The sequence below is a fragment of the Rhinolophus sinicus genome, linkage group LG06 (genome assembly GCF_036562045.2).
Source record: "Rhinolophus sinicus isolate RSC01 linkage group LG06, ASM3656204v1, whole genome shotgun sequence".
In the NCBI taxonomy this organism is placed as follows: domain Eukaryota; kingdom Metazoa; phylum Chordata; class Mammalia; order Chiroptera; family Rhinolophidae; genus Rhinolophus; species Rhinolophus sinicus.
The window spans coordinates 165,742,660-165,755,223 of NC_133756.1; the positions used below are offsets into that span (position 1 = coordinate 165,742,660).

The following is a 12,564-nucleotide window of genomic DNA, read 5'->3' on the forward strand; positions in this document are numbered from 1 at the left end:
TTTCACCTCTCGTGTCCTTGGGTGGCCCTGCTCCGTGCTGTCCCATCTCAGGTGTGGGGTGGTTTTGGTGGCTTGTTTGGCTTGGGGTTCTAGGGTTTCCACCTGGCCATTCCTGCCATAGGTGAAGGCGTCATGGGCTGGGCCATCCCAATTAGGGCTCCAGGGCCTGGGGAGCAACCAGTGGGCAGACGAGTGGCCCTGTGCACCCAGCTGTCATGGAGCCTGGACAGTGCTCGGGGTCCCCAGTGTCCGTGGGCCCATCTGTGTGCTGGGCCGTCTCCTTTCTCTGGAGCACATAGGGGCCCCTCTGGGAAGGGCAGGGGATTACCGCCCTGGACACTTGGCCGTGGTGTTGCCGGCCGGCCTCAGGGAGCCCAGCCTCCTCCCGCTGAAGGATCTGGTCTGAGAACCCCTTCAGGCCTGGCCGCTGCGGGAGGAGGCTGAGCTCTGCCTTCTGCCCGTTGGGCTCGTCCCTGGGGCCCCAGGCCTGATGGCCGTCACCACAAGAGGCTGCTGCTCAGGACTCTGCCTCCGGACCTCGGGCCCTGCCCCTCCCTGCTGTTTGGGTCCCCAACTAATGGCACAGAGGACAGCCACACTGTGATTCCCAGGACGCAGGTGCCATGGAGCCAGGCTCAGCCTCAGCACCCCTTCCTCGGCTGTCACAAGGGTCGTCCGGGCTCCACTCACGGGGACCACTGCTGGTGCCCAGGCAGCCCAGCAGGCACACCGGCTCCAAGGCTCCAAGGCCGCTCGCTCCCGGCCACAAGCTCCCATAGCCAGCCCGGTGCCCAGCCCCAGCCGGGTGCAGAACTCGTCAGGCCCCGTGATGCAGCCACGGTCCTGCCATCCTCCCTACGGGGTCTGCCTGTCCTCAGCCTGCCCTGGAGGCCCTGACTTCCCACTGTGACATCCGGGGACTGCCATCGACAGGCCGGAGCGCCGGCAGCAGCCGGTTCCACTCCCTGTCACTGAGTCCCATGCCCCCTGAATGCCGGGGAGAGCGCACCAGCCCTGGCCACCACCTCCCACCGCACCCCAGTAACCACTGTGGAGAGCGTTCTCTGCGTGCATTTTGGGCATTTACTGTTACAGTCATGCCTGGGCTTGTTTTGCTATTTTAATTGGGCTCCTGTCGCGGTCTGGTTGGGTGAGGCTACTGGCTTGGTTTTGTGACCTGCCACCGTCTGCCACCTGTTTTCAGTTGTCTTCCTGTTTGTAGTGGTTTTTCCATCAATTCTGTGGGTTTTCCATACACTGATCCTGTCATCTGAAAATAGAGATGGAGTCAGTCCTTTTGTGCGGCTGCACCAGAGTGCCCCCGACGCCTCGAAGGACGGACTGACTCCGCTCCGCTCCAGACGCTGGAAGCCCAACATCACGCTGCTGGCACTCAGTCTGGGGGCCACTTCCTGGTCGCAGATGGCCTGCTGCTCCCTGCGACCTGCATGGAGAAAGGGCTGGGGGCACTGACCCCATCACGGGGGCCCCACCTCATGACCAGTCGCCTCCCAAAGGCCCTGCCTCCTGATGCCGTCCACTAGGGATCAGGTTGCAGCAGGAAATTTGGGGAGCAAACACGCAGTCCCACAGACCTCATGGCTTCACAGATGGACATCATGGCCAATTTACTTCAAGCCCAAGGCCTCTGAGGACCAGGAGAGGGACACACACAGCCCTCCCACGTGGGAAGCGGGGACAGGAGGCCAGCAAGTTCTCACGTGTCCCCGTGGGTCTCAGGCCCGACTGGCTGGATCTGTGTGCTCTCGGGGCCGAGGCAGAGACACAGGAGAACAGGGCGACGTGTGCAAGGAGGCCTCCCGAGGGGCAGGGCTGGTTGCGCGGTGACGCATGGCCCAGAGTTCCAAGGGGGCAGACTGCCACGGGAGCGCTAACAACCGCAGGGCGATGAGGGGGTGTGGACGCAGGGAGGGCGTGATTGTGACCCACAGAGAGTGTCTGTGTCAGGTGCGGCCCTGAGGTCCTCAGCACAGGGACAGACGCGCTCAGGCAGGAAGAATAAAAACCCAACTCAGAATTCACGTGAGAGCAAAGGAACAGGGACACTTCCAGGAGACTGTGTGGGTGACAGTGAAGGGGCAGCTGCAGGGAGGGACTGCCAGGAGGGGCTGTTTCTGAGACGAGTAGGGATGCTGGAGTGGGGGTGGGGGCAGTGCGGCCTCCTGCTCTCCGGTGCCCTGTCCTGCATCCGACCTCACACTGCCTGTCTGGACCATATCCGTCTCTTGGGGTGAAGGCCAGAGCCCTGCCAGGGGCCCCAGGCTCTCTGCTGCCTCTGCCACCCACTGCCCCATTCGGCTCCAGCCGCACTGGCGTGCCCGCCCCAGGGCCCTTGCACGGCTGCTTGCCCCCTCAAGTCTTTCCTCAAACATCCCCCCTCTGGGCAGTTTATTATCATTGCTTTTACTTTTGAAAATGATTTCAAAGCATCCCTAAAAACTGTTCATTTCTGCAAAGCAATCTTCGTGGAAGCAGCAAACTGCAGCCAAATTTAATCTGAAAGTTGAACTTCCCAGGGAAACCAGAGCACTGGCTTTCCCAGACTTGGCAAAGCCCCTCATTTTCTTCATTTTAAGTCCCCGAAATACAGTGCTGGCCCCACATTTCTATCAGTGGGAGGACGGAGCGGGTTCTCAGTGGACAGGAAGGAATCAGCAAACGAAGCAAAGTGCGCGGCACTCCTCGCGATGAGGCTTCGATGGGGTTCTGTGCGAACATTTTCTTTGATGACACAAGGCAGCGCGAGAAGCAGCACGTGCTTGGAGCTTTGCTCGCTTCCTCGGCTCCCGCTGGCAGGCCTTGCAGTAAACACTAAACCTCACACAACACAAGACATCTTCTTTCTACCAATTTGTGACTTTGTCACTAAGAGAATGACCTTCAGCACCTGTTAACTGTAAGGTGTTGCCAACATTAAAGCAATAAATCCCACGTAGGAGAAGATGGAAAAGTGAAAAATTACAAACATTGCGATGCAGGTGTTATTAACTCAGCATGGAAGCCCCGTCACTTTCCTTCCCTGATGTGTGGCACTGGTGTGCAATTGTCCCTGTATACGGCTGGGTGAGTGTGGGCTGAGTGGATGGCACGACGCAGGCGGACCGCGCAGTGTGGGGTGACGCGGGTGCAGGCGGGCACGGGGCTCCGGGCTGGTGGGAGCTCTGCCCTCCAAGCTGCCCACCACGGGCCTCTGTGCCTCCTGCTTACGTCCACTGTTTCTGATCTTGGGCCCCAGACAGGCTGGAAGAGTCGTGGAACCCACGTGGCACGTGGCTTCTGTGCACAGAGGGAGCAGATTGCAGGAGAATGTGACCCTGGCTAGCCTGGACTCCGAGGGGAGTCACTGCCACAAGGCGGTCAGCTCCAGGGGGCACCGTCCAGCACCCCTCGTGGGAGCACTAGAGCAGGCGACACCTGCCCGGCCCCCACACCCCTCTGCCCTTCATGAATCACACGGGAAGACTCCAGATGTCTCTTGGCTCTTGGCCTCAGATGAGCTTGGCAGGTGATCTGGGGTCACCCAAGGGTCCTATCCAGGCTTCCGCTGGGCTGTGGAAACCCACACAAGATCCAGGTGGACCCGCAAGGCCAGGCGACGGGGTCGGGGGTCCACCTGATGGATGAGGGGCCCCCAAGGCTTAGGAGGGAGGCACCACAGCCCCACATTTAGGGCTGCACCGGGCTGACGGCGGGGGGACTGGCCTGGAGCAAGACGAGAGCACAGAGCAGTCTGGGGACCAAGACACGGCCCCCTCTGGCCTCAGGGCCCAGTGGGCAGGGTCTGGGGCAGGTGGGGACCCCGCAGCCGACGCTTCATCTCAGCCCTCCCTCAGTGACTCTGGGGCTATGGTGACATTCCACTTCTTGACCTCCAGAGTGAGGCGGAGCGCAGCTTGTCCAGGCAAACGCGCCTGAAGAGTGCATCTGGGCGCTGCCTCGAGACCGTGAGGGGGAAGCGTCCTGCCTGGCGGAGCCGTCAGTCCTCTCAGTGGGGACCCGCTGTGCTGCTGGCAGACCTGACACCTCTCCTAGGAGAGCCTATCAAGAAGTCAGCTGTGAGCCAGGGGTGTCCCATGTGGCACAGACCTTGATCTCCAGGGCAGAGTCCCCAGTGGCTCGTGCACGGGCTCGTAAACAAGGCTCAGAGCACTTGGTCCCTGGGAAGAGAACAGACTGATAGGTTGGGACTGTACCCCCGAGGCCCACTGCCCTGCTTGACAGGGACATCTCTTTCCAGGAGTGCAGTGTGTTAGGCTTATTGGGAACTTCTCATGGAAAATAGCCCAAAATGTTAGGTGACCTGCTGAAAAATTCTTCCTGAAAAATTTTAAAAGATGACAAGAGAAAGGGGGAACCCAGAGAGATGCTTCCAGCAAACTTGACATTCAGTTCAGGCAGCACTGTGGGGTGTAAGGTGGGGGTGTCACAATGAATGGAGCGGTGTACTCTGTTCACTGTTGGTGGGAATACAAGATGGTGCAGCTGCTGTGGAAAACTGTATGACAGTTCCTCAAAAAATTCAACTGAATTGTCATGTGGCCCAGCAAGTCCACTTCCCCAAAATAATTGAAAGCAGGGACTTGATGAGATATGTACATACTTCGTTCATGGCAGCATGAGTCACAGTAGATAAAATGTGGATGCAACCCAGGTGTCCAAATACACAGAATGTGGTCCATCCACACAGTGGAATTTCATTCAGCCTTAAAAAGGACACTCTGACACCTGCTTCAACACGGACGAACCTTGAGGACATTGAGCTGAGTGAAATGAGTCAGACACAGGACAAATCCTGTGTGATTCCACTTACAGGATATATTAAGTAGAGTCAGATTCACAGAGACAGAAAGTAGAAGGGTGGGTGCCAGGGCTGGGGGAGGGGGTGAGGAGTGAGTGTTTCATGGGGACAGAGTTTCAGTTTGGGAAGATGGAAAGAATTATGGAGATGGATGGTGATGATGGCCACACAACAGTGTGACTATATTTAATACCTCTTAACTGTACACGTAAAAAAAATGGTTAAGATGGCAAATTTTATGTTATGTGGATTGTACCACAATAAAAAAATTTTTTTTTAAACAGAAGGTGAAACTGGAGAACTCTAAAATACAAGGCAGAGGACCATGTTTCTGATCTAAGAGCAAGGGAATAAGACCAAGAAGCACTAACAGTGAAGAAAAAACTTGATAAATCCTATTCATTAAAGTTATGAAGGCCTGTTTTTGATCTGTTGGTTTCTGAGAGGTGTGTTTCTTGTTTGGCTGTGGGTTACCGATTTCTTTGCTGACCACTGTTTGCCTTTAGTACGTTCAACCAGCGTTTACCTTTTCTTCTTGTTAGAGTTCACCCTCCTTTAGTAGCTCTTCCACACAGGGTCTGTGGGAGGTCAACTTTCTGTTGAAAATGTCTTTTTTTTAAATGTCACTCTTAAATGATAGTTTAGTTGGGTATAGAATTCAGGGTTTCAGAGGTATTTTCCCTCGGCACTGTGGAAATGTTGTGCCACAGTCTCCTTGCATCCAGCATTAATGATTCTTATCCCTTGTCAGCAAACGGTCTCGTGTTCTGGTCGCTTTGAGGTTTGTCCTCTTCTTTGATATTCCAAAATCTCACTATCAGGCACTAGGGGTGGGTGGATGTCTTCTTTGGCTCTCACTGAGTGCTTTCAGTCTAAGAGCTCATGTCTTCAGTTCTGAAAGATTGCTGTTGTTATTATTATTATTATTATTATTATTATTATTATTATTTCAAATATTGCCCTGTGGCCCCCTTTCACCACTGGGGCCTCCCCACAATCTCCTTCTTTGAAGGATATCTGTCAGTTTTACAGATAATTCATTTCCTTGTTTTCAGGTGCTGGTATTTTAAAGTTTCTTTCTATCTTTGTCATGGTTTTTGTGTCTGTGGGAAAAACATGTGCACATTTCTATCTGGAAACCAGAAATTCCTTTTGGAAAATATTTCAAGTTCAGGTGACACTGTCTTGTTTATTCATTGTGTTGATTTTTATAGTTATCTCCTCTTTGGCCACAGTAGTCTTGTGACCGCTGTGTGGGCTCTGGAGTCAGACTCCCTGGACTTGAGCCCAGCCTTACCCCTTACTGAAGCAAGTCTTCTCATGGCTTTGTGCCTCAGTTTCCCCATGTGTAAGATGGGAGAAACAATGGCGTGCGTTGCATAGGGCAGTTGTCAGGGTTAAATGGGAACGTATGCTGGCACACGGGAAACACTTCACATATGTGAACTCCGGTCCAAGAAAGGACACTCTTCTTCCAGGTGCCTTACAAATATGTTTAAGTTGCATAGAGGTGCATGGGTTTAAGGAAACAATTGTGCCACAAGAATGACTGAGGTTTATGGATCGCTGCTGTTTTGCATATGAGTTAATGAAGTCTTGGGTGGGAGCATGACCTGGACACAGAACCCCCAAGAATTCAGTCTGTGGGACACAGGTTAAGCTTATAGAAGTTGACCCCAGTGGTGACCAAGGGGGTGCCAGCCTCACCTACAGTTTCGTCAACCCATGGACCCATCTCCCCAGTGGCCTGCCCTGACCAGGCCCACTTTGGTGGGTAGGAAAGCCCAGAGTGCTGGTAGCGACCACTGAAAGGAATCCAGGATCCCCAGGCTGAGCCCCCAGATCCACCTTCCCCAGGAGCTGGGGACCCCAGCCTGTGGGGAGGGGCAGGAACTCTGTAAATGTGAGTTACTGTCATGGCATGTGCGGTGGGAGAACCACACTGAGCATGGATGCACGTCATGTGATGTGGGGAAGGTACAGGAAGACCCGCCCACTCGCCCCCTCCAGCACTGCTTTTGCCTCCCCAGGTGGCCGCCCCGCTCATAACCATCCTGCCCACTTAGAGGTCATTTCTTATCCTTCCTGCGTGGTTAAACCCAAAGCCAGGGCGCCCCCACATCCCAAGGTGCACATGTGGGCCTGGTAAGCGCAGTTCACTGCTGCGGCCGGCCACACCCTGCCTGCTCCCCCCACCCATGCAGGCAGTGTTCTCTGCTCTGGGCAGGGCGACAGGAACCGCAGGCAGAAAGCCTGTCTTCAGGAAACAGGAAGGAACAAATGTACAAGTTGCTGAGTGACAAGTGCCCTGCAGAAAACACCGTGGGAGGGAGGTACGGACAGGCTGGGGAGGGGCGCAGCAGCAGCAGCAGGGGCTCCCCTCAGGGTCTGAGCAGCACCATGTGCCCCACCCCACCATGCAGCCCTGGCTGGTGGGGCAGCTGCTTCCTGCACTGACGCATGTCTGGGGCGCCTCTTCCTGTTGGCTGGTCCAATCTTTACATCTGTGAACCAGTTTCCTAATGAACCCCATGTGTTTGAAATAATGGTGAGGCTGTTTCTGAGCCCTTGGCGGACTCCTGGCTCCTGCAAGTGCCCTCGCAGCCAGAGACTGACCTGGGCCTCCGTGCCCCCTGCCCTGCCTTTCCCTCCCAGCACAAGCCCCCGGGTGGGGGTGCATAAAGCCTGTGGGCCCTGCACAGCTGGGTCCATGGACGGACAGGAGAGCCAGGCGGACACGGTGGGAAGACACTCAGACCTGGAAGTGTACATGATGCTCGGTGTTTATTTGCAAGGTTGGGGCAGGGTGAGCAGAGGAGCTTCGGGGCACTGACCCCTCCCTGACCCACACCTCAGCCATCACAGCCTCAGCCCCAGGTCCAGGCACGGGCATGCAGCCACCTTGCCAAACTCCACTCCCTGGTGGCAGCCGGCCTGGTGTGGGTGGGTCTCAGTCTGCCGTCTGCTGCCCGAGGGGAGCCATGCTCCGCGGGGCTTGGGGGTGTGGCAGGGGCCCCCGGTGAGGAGCAGCACGGCGCCTGCCGATGTGCAGTTTTGCTCTTGGCACCAGGAAGGGGTGAGTTTGGGTGGAGCCAACGCTTCTCTCAGATGAAGGCTGGCCCTGATGGCAGGGCAAGTGGCCAAGGGGCTCTGTCTGGCACTCTCCTCAAGCTGCACTGTCCCCTGCCAGGGTGTGGGTTTCACCCAGGGCAGTGGGACAGGGGCAGAATGGCATCAAACAGTGGTGGCCCCCTAGGATTGAGAGACAGAATTGCCGTCCTTAGGAGCCGCAGGTGAGGGTATGCAGGCTGGGGTGCAGCTGCAGTCATCCACGTGGATGTAGGTGTGCTGGATGGCCGTCCCGTCGGGACACTGCATGGTCACCACCTCCTTGTGGGTCCTGGTCTCCTGGCAGCAGGTACACTTCCGCTGCATGGCCTGGGCCTCCATGGAGTACCTGCAGACACGTGGCACCCTCAGCACCCGCCCCGGCCGGCCCCAGCCCCCGGTCCTGGTTTCTCTGGGGTCTGGAGTCAGCAGCTCACCGCCTTCGAGCAGCCCTGTGCTTGCTGCCTGAGCACGTGGGGCATCGCCGTCCTGGCCTGGCCAGCTCTGGGGCACTAAGGACCGCTTTGAACACTGACCTTTCTTGGCCAGGCACCCTCTCTTCCCAGAACCACCCCCTCAATCTCATGGAGTCCGCAGACCCCTCCTCCAGGGACCTTCCCGACCCTTCTTCCTCTTCTGGCTGAGGGCACACAGCTGGCCGCAGCCGGGCTGACTCTGGCCAGGACACTCTGCCAGCAGCTCTGCCCAAGAGTCTGGTCCACGGAACGCCCTGATTCTGCCCACCCCCCAAGCAGACACTGCCCCAGGCCCCTGGACTCAGGTCCAGGACCGCAGTCCCCCGCTTTGTGCCTCAGCTTCCCCCATCCTGGCTCTAAGGGTCAGGGGAGGCCGCAGGCTTTCTGCAGATGGACATGGAGAGAGGGGAGCTCTTCTGTGGTCACCCCAAGCTGGGCCAAGGAGAGGGACACGTGGGGCCTGGGCGCTGACCCCGTGTGGCTGGCAGCTTGCGCCTGAGGAGGCCCCCAGCGGGTGGGCGGGGCTCTGCGGAGGGGGCGGGGCCCACTCACTTGGACACTCCTGGACAGGAGCCCTCGCAGAAAGTGACGTTGACGGGGGCCTCGCAGTCCCGGTGCCGCAGGACCGTCCTGTTGACTCGGACCTGGCAGGTGTCTAGGCAGAGGAGAGGGGGATCTCTGAGGACCCCGACCTGGGGCTCTTCCTCCCTAGTTCCCTGCGGATCTGCCGCTCAGGGCAGGTTCTTGGGGTTCGGGCAGGAGCCAATGGGCGGAGACTGGGCGGAGCTGGAGGGCGGGGACGGGAAGGTGGTCTCTACTTACCCACTTCCTCACAGGAGTAGCAGCAGCCGGTTTTCCGGAGGGTGCCCTGCAGCGGGGGACAAAGAGCGGGCTGGGGGCGGGTCGCGGCCCCAGGGATGGGCCCTCCTGCCGGGCTTGGCTTGTGGGAGCGTGGGCGGGGTTTCTAAGGTTGGACAGGGGCGTGGCCTACTGGAAGGGGGCGGGGTCTCCTGGGAGATGTGTGGGCGGGGTCTCTAGGGCGGGCCAGGGTGTGGCCTCCAGGGCGTGGTGTGGGCGGGCCCTCTCCGGCAAGGCTGGAAGACAGCCAGGCTGGTGGGATCCCTGGGGCACGCACTCTGCAGCTGGGCACGTCAGGGCAGGGCGCGGGCCTCGGGGTCAGCACAGGAACTCCGTTCTCAGCCTGGCAGTGGTACGCCGTGCAGTTGTCCACGAGGCTGTTGACCCACGTCTCGTTGGGCTGAAATGCACCGGGGAGAGTGAGGCCAGGGTGGGGATTATCTTGTGGGCTGTTGAGAGTTGGAGGGTAGGGTCTTCTGGGTGGAGAGCTGAGTCTGAGCACCCCCTTACCTGGACCAGCCCGCCGTGGGGCGTGAGGCAGGCCGTCTGCACGCACTCCCCGCAGCACTGCCCAGCCACTCTGGAGTACTCCGAACCCTGAGGGCCAGAGGGGTGGTCATGTCTGCACCCCAACCCGGCTCCCCAGCCCTCTTGCCCCCCCCCCAAGAGTCTGGCAGCCTCCTTAGCAGCCCCCACCCTCTGAAGCCGTGTCCCTGTCCATGGCCACCAGGGCAGAAGCTGCCCCGCCCCATTGTCCTGACAGCCTCACCCCTGCTCCCAGCCCCCTCTCCACCTGCCCCTGCAGCCTGCTGGTCCTGCCCCCCAACCCTTCCCCCCATCCTCCTGCTTCATGACCTCCCTTTGGGAAAAAACAAGATCCTGGCAAAGGTTGAGCTAGAGAACCCTCCCTGGGGGCCTGGGTACCAGTGACTCAGGGCTGCCGCCGTGTGGCATGCCAGGGGTCTGGGTATGCCTAGGTGGGTGGGCTCACCTGGGGACAGGTGGTGTTGCAGGCATTCTCCTCACACTGCACGGTCGTGTCCTGGGTGTTCACAGACAGGCAGGTGCACGTGTGGCAGGGAATGGTCGCTGGGAAGGTCGCACCGACCTGCAGTGGATGGGAGGGTGGGGGCAGGGGAGTGACATTGAGGGCACTGGGTTGGGCATCAGGGCCAGGACCCCTCCCTGAGGCTGGGAGAAGCTGAGGCCCACAGAAGGAGGCTTTTTTCTTCTTCACATGGAATTATGGCTATGCCCCCTGGCTGGGCACAGACCTGGAGAGAGGCAGGACCCTGAGTGAGTAGGGACCCCAGGCAGGCAGGAGGGGGCTGGGAGGGCGTTGTCCTGCCCCAGTGGTCCTGCTGGGAGGAAGCTGTAGGCGACCCTGAAGCTCAAGTCCCAGGGGCAGCAGGCATGGGGCTCACAGCCCTACCAGGCTCTGCCAGAGGCACCACCCCCCTCTCCCGTGTCCCCACCCAGCTCTAGAGGGCTCAGAGCCTCTCTGTTCATCTGCTGTCATGGTGGGAGGGGGCAGACAGGGCTGGGCATGTGGAGAGCAGGAGAGGAGGTCCAGAGGGTTCCAGGCCGTCCCACAGTGGATGCGCGAGCTGGGGCCCCAACCCCCGGCCACCCTGCCATCCTGCGCTGAGCCCTTACCCCGTAGATGGTGCCGTTGTAGATGCATAGCTTAGGCCCTGGAAGGAAAGGGAGGACTGAGAGCCTTCCTGGGCGGTGGGAGCAGGTGCTCAGACACCCCCCTGCCCCTAACATTAGCCCCCACCCCACTCACGGCAGCCAAAGGTGGGGCAACAGCTGCCCTCCTCCTGTGTGCGGGTCAGCTCCTCTCCCGGCCCACATTCTGGCAGGCTCTGGGGGCAGGTGGTTGTGTTGCAGACTGCAGGAGAGTTGGGGTGCTGTTGGGGGGGGTGCCCCTGCCCTCTGGCTCTGCTAGTTCCCGGTGTAACAGGGTTTCCCCACAGGGTTTCCCATGGTGGCTGACCTCTCTGTGGCCCTTCTGGATCCCCTCTAGGTCCTCAACTGTCCCCTCCCTCGCCCTCCCCAAGCCCCTGGGCAGACCAGAGGTCGGCAGCCTCGTGTTTAGGTGGAAAAAGGAAGGATCAGGAGCCCCCTCCCCCAGCCAGTGGTCCGGCGGTGTCCAGCCGGGACGCTGTGGCCCTGCTGTGCCCTGCAGGCATTGCCGGCCTGTAGTCTCCACCCTCCTCCGCTCGCTGCCCACCCGCCTGGCCTGCGAGGGCGCAGGGCTCACCGCACAGCGTCTCTGGGCAGCAGGGGTTGTGGGCCAGGGGCCTGGTCACGGTCAGGAAGCCAGGCCGGCTGCACTCCAGGGGCCGATCCTGGGGCTCGCACTGCACCGGGACGCACTGCACCGACACGGAGTCCTCGTCACACACGCAGGCCTGGCAGTCGCTGACCCACCGCTCTCCAGGCTGCAACAGACCAAGTCGGGGTTCCTGAGGGCTCCGGGACCGGGCCTCGGTCTCTCAGGCTGCATCCAGCAGCGGGTCAGGCCCAGCTCAGCTTGGCCAGGGTGGTCCTCAGCCTCCCCCTGTAGCCACCAGCTCTGGAGCAGCCTGAGTGACCGGGGCATGATGCACCCCTGGGTGCCCCACACCAGCCCCATCATGGGGCCACCCCAAAGTGGGGGTCCTCCCTCCCTCCTTCTGCTTGAGCAAGGGGGGCCAGCTGGGGGCAGAGCCACTCACGAATTTGGGAAACCCATCTGGTCCCACGCAGGCTGGAAGGGAAGGAGAAAGGGGGTCACCAGGGAGGGGTTGTGGGGTTCACGGCCTGGTAGCAGAGGCCATAGGGACATGTCTTCTCAGCCTTGGCCACCCCTCACCCCCAGTCAAAGCCTCTGTCTTCCCACTGGGAGCAGAAGCCCCTGGAGAATTCGACGGGTGTCACAGAGCAGGGGACTTGACGGCTCCAGACCACACTGCCACTGGCAGAACGGAGTTGGAGCTGGACCCGTTTGGCACATGGTCTGACATTGAAGCAAGCCAGGCCAGGCCAGGATGTCCCACCCGCTGGCTCTGCAGGGCGGGGTCAGGGGCCCAGGTCACAGGTGGTGCTTACGGCACTTGGGGACACAGACGTCCGTGTATGAGTTGAAGAGAGTGTGGCCATCGGGACAGAAGCAGCCCTCCACCAGCCCCTTGTCCTCTGGGCTCTGGTTCCTGTAAGGCGAGGGGCGGAGGGAGACGGGCGTGGATGGAGTGCAGGGGTTGGTCGGCTGCCGTGGATGCCCATGTGGTCAGGACCAGAGGTCGGTCCGGTGGGGAA

At 59.5% G+C, this 12,564-nt stretch overlaps 1 protein-coding gene across 1 annotated transcript in view; it reads right to left on the bottom strand.

Moving 5' to 3' along the window:
• Positions 1 to 7,584: 7,584 nt before the first annotated feature.
• Positions 7,585 to 12,564, bottom strand: part of MUC5B (mucin 5B, oligomeric mucus/gel-forming) — a 29,631-nt gene continuing 24,651 nt past the window's right edge. The window contains exons 39-49 of the mRNA XM_074336946.1: positions 12,358 to 12,458; positions 11,985 to 12,016; positions 11,528 to 11,708; positions 11,051 to 11,155; positions 10,918 to 10,955; positions 10,253 to 10,369; positions 9,772 to 9,858; positions 9,539 to 9,661; positions 9,226 to 9,271; positions 8,956 to 9,058; positions 7,585 to 8,276 (exon numbers count right to left, since the gene is read on the bottom strand). Coding sequence (XP_074193047.1) covers positions 8,072 to 8,276; positions 8,956 to 9,058; positions 9,226 to 9,271; positions 9,539 to 9,661; positions 9,772 to 9,858; positions 10,253 to 10,369; positions 10,918 to 10,955; positions 11,051 to 11,155; positions 11,528 to 11,708; positions 11,985 to 12,016; positions 12,358 to 12,458 — 1,138 coding nt within the window. The 3' untranslated portion in view covers positions 7,585 to 8,071. The remainder of the gene's footprint in view (positions 8,277 to 8,955; positions 9,059 to 9,225; positions 9,272 to 9,538; positions 9,662 to 9,771; positions 9,859 to 10,252; positions 10,370 to 10,917; positions 10,956 to 11,050; positions 11,156 to 11,527; positions 11,709 to 11,984; positions 12,017 to 12,357; positions 12,459 to 12,564) is intronic.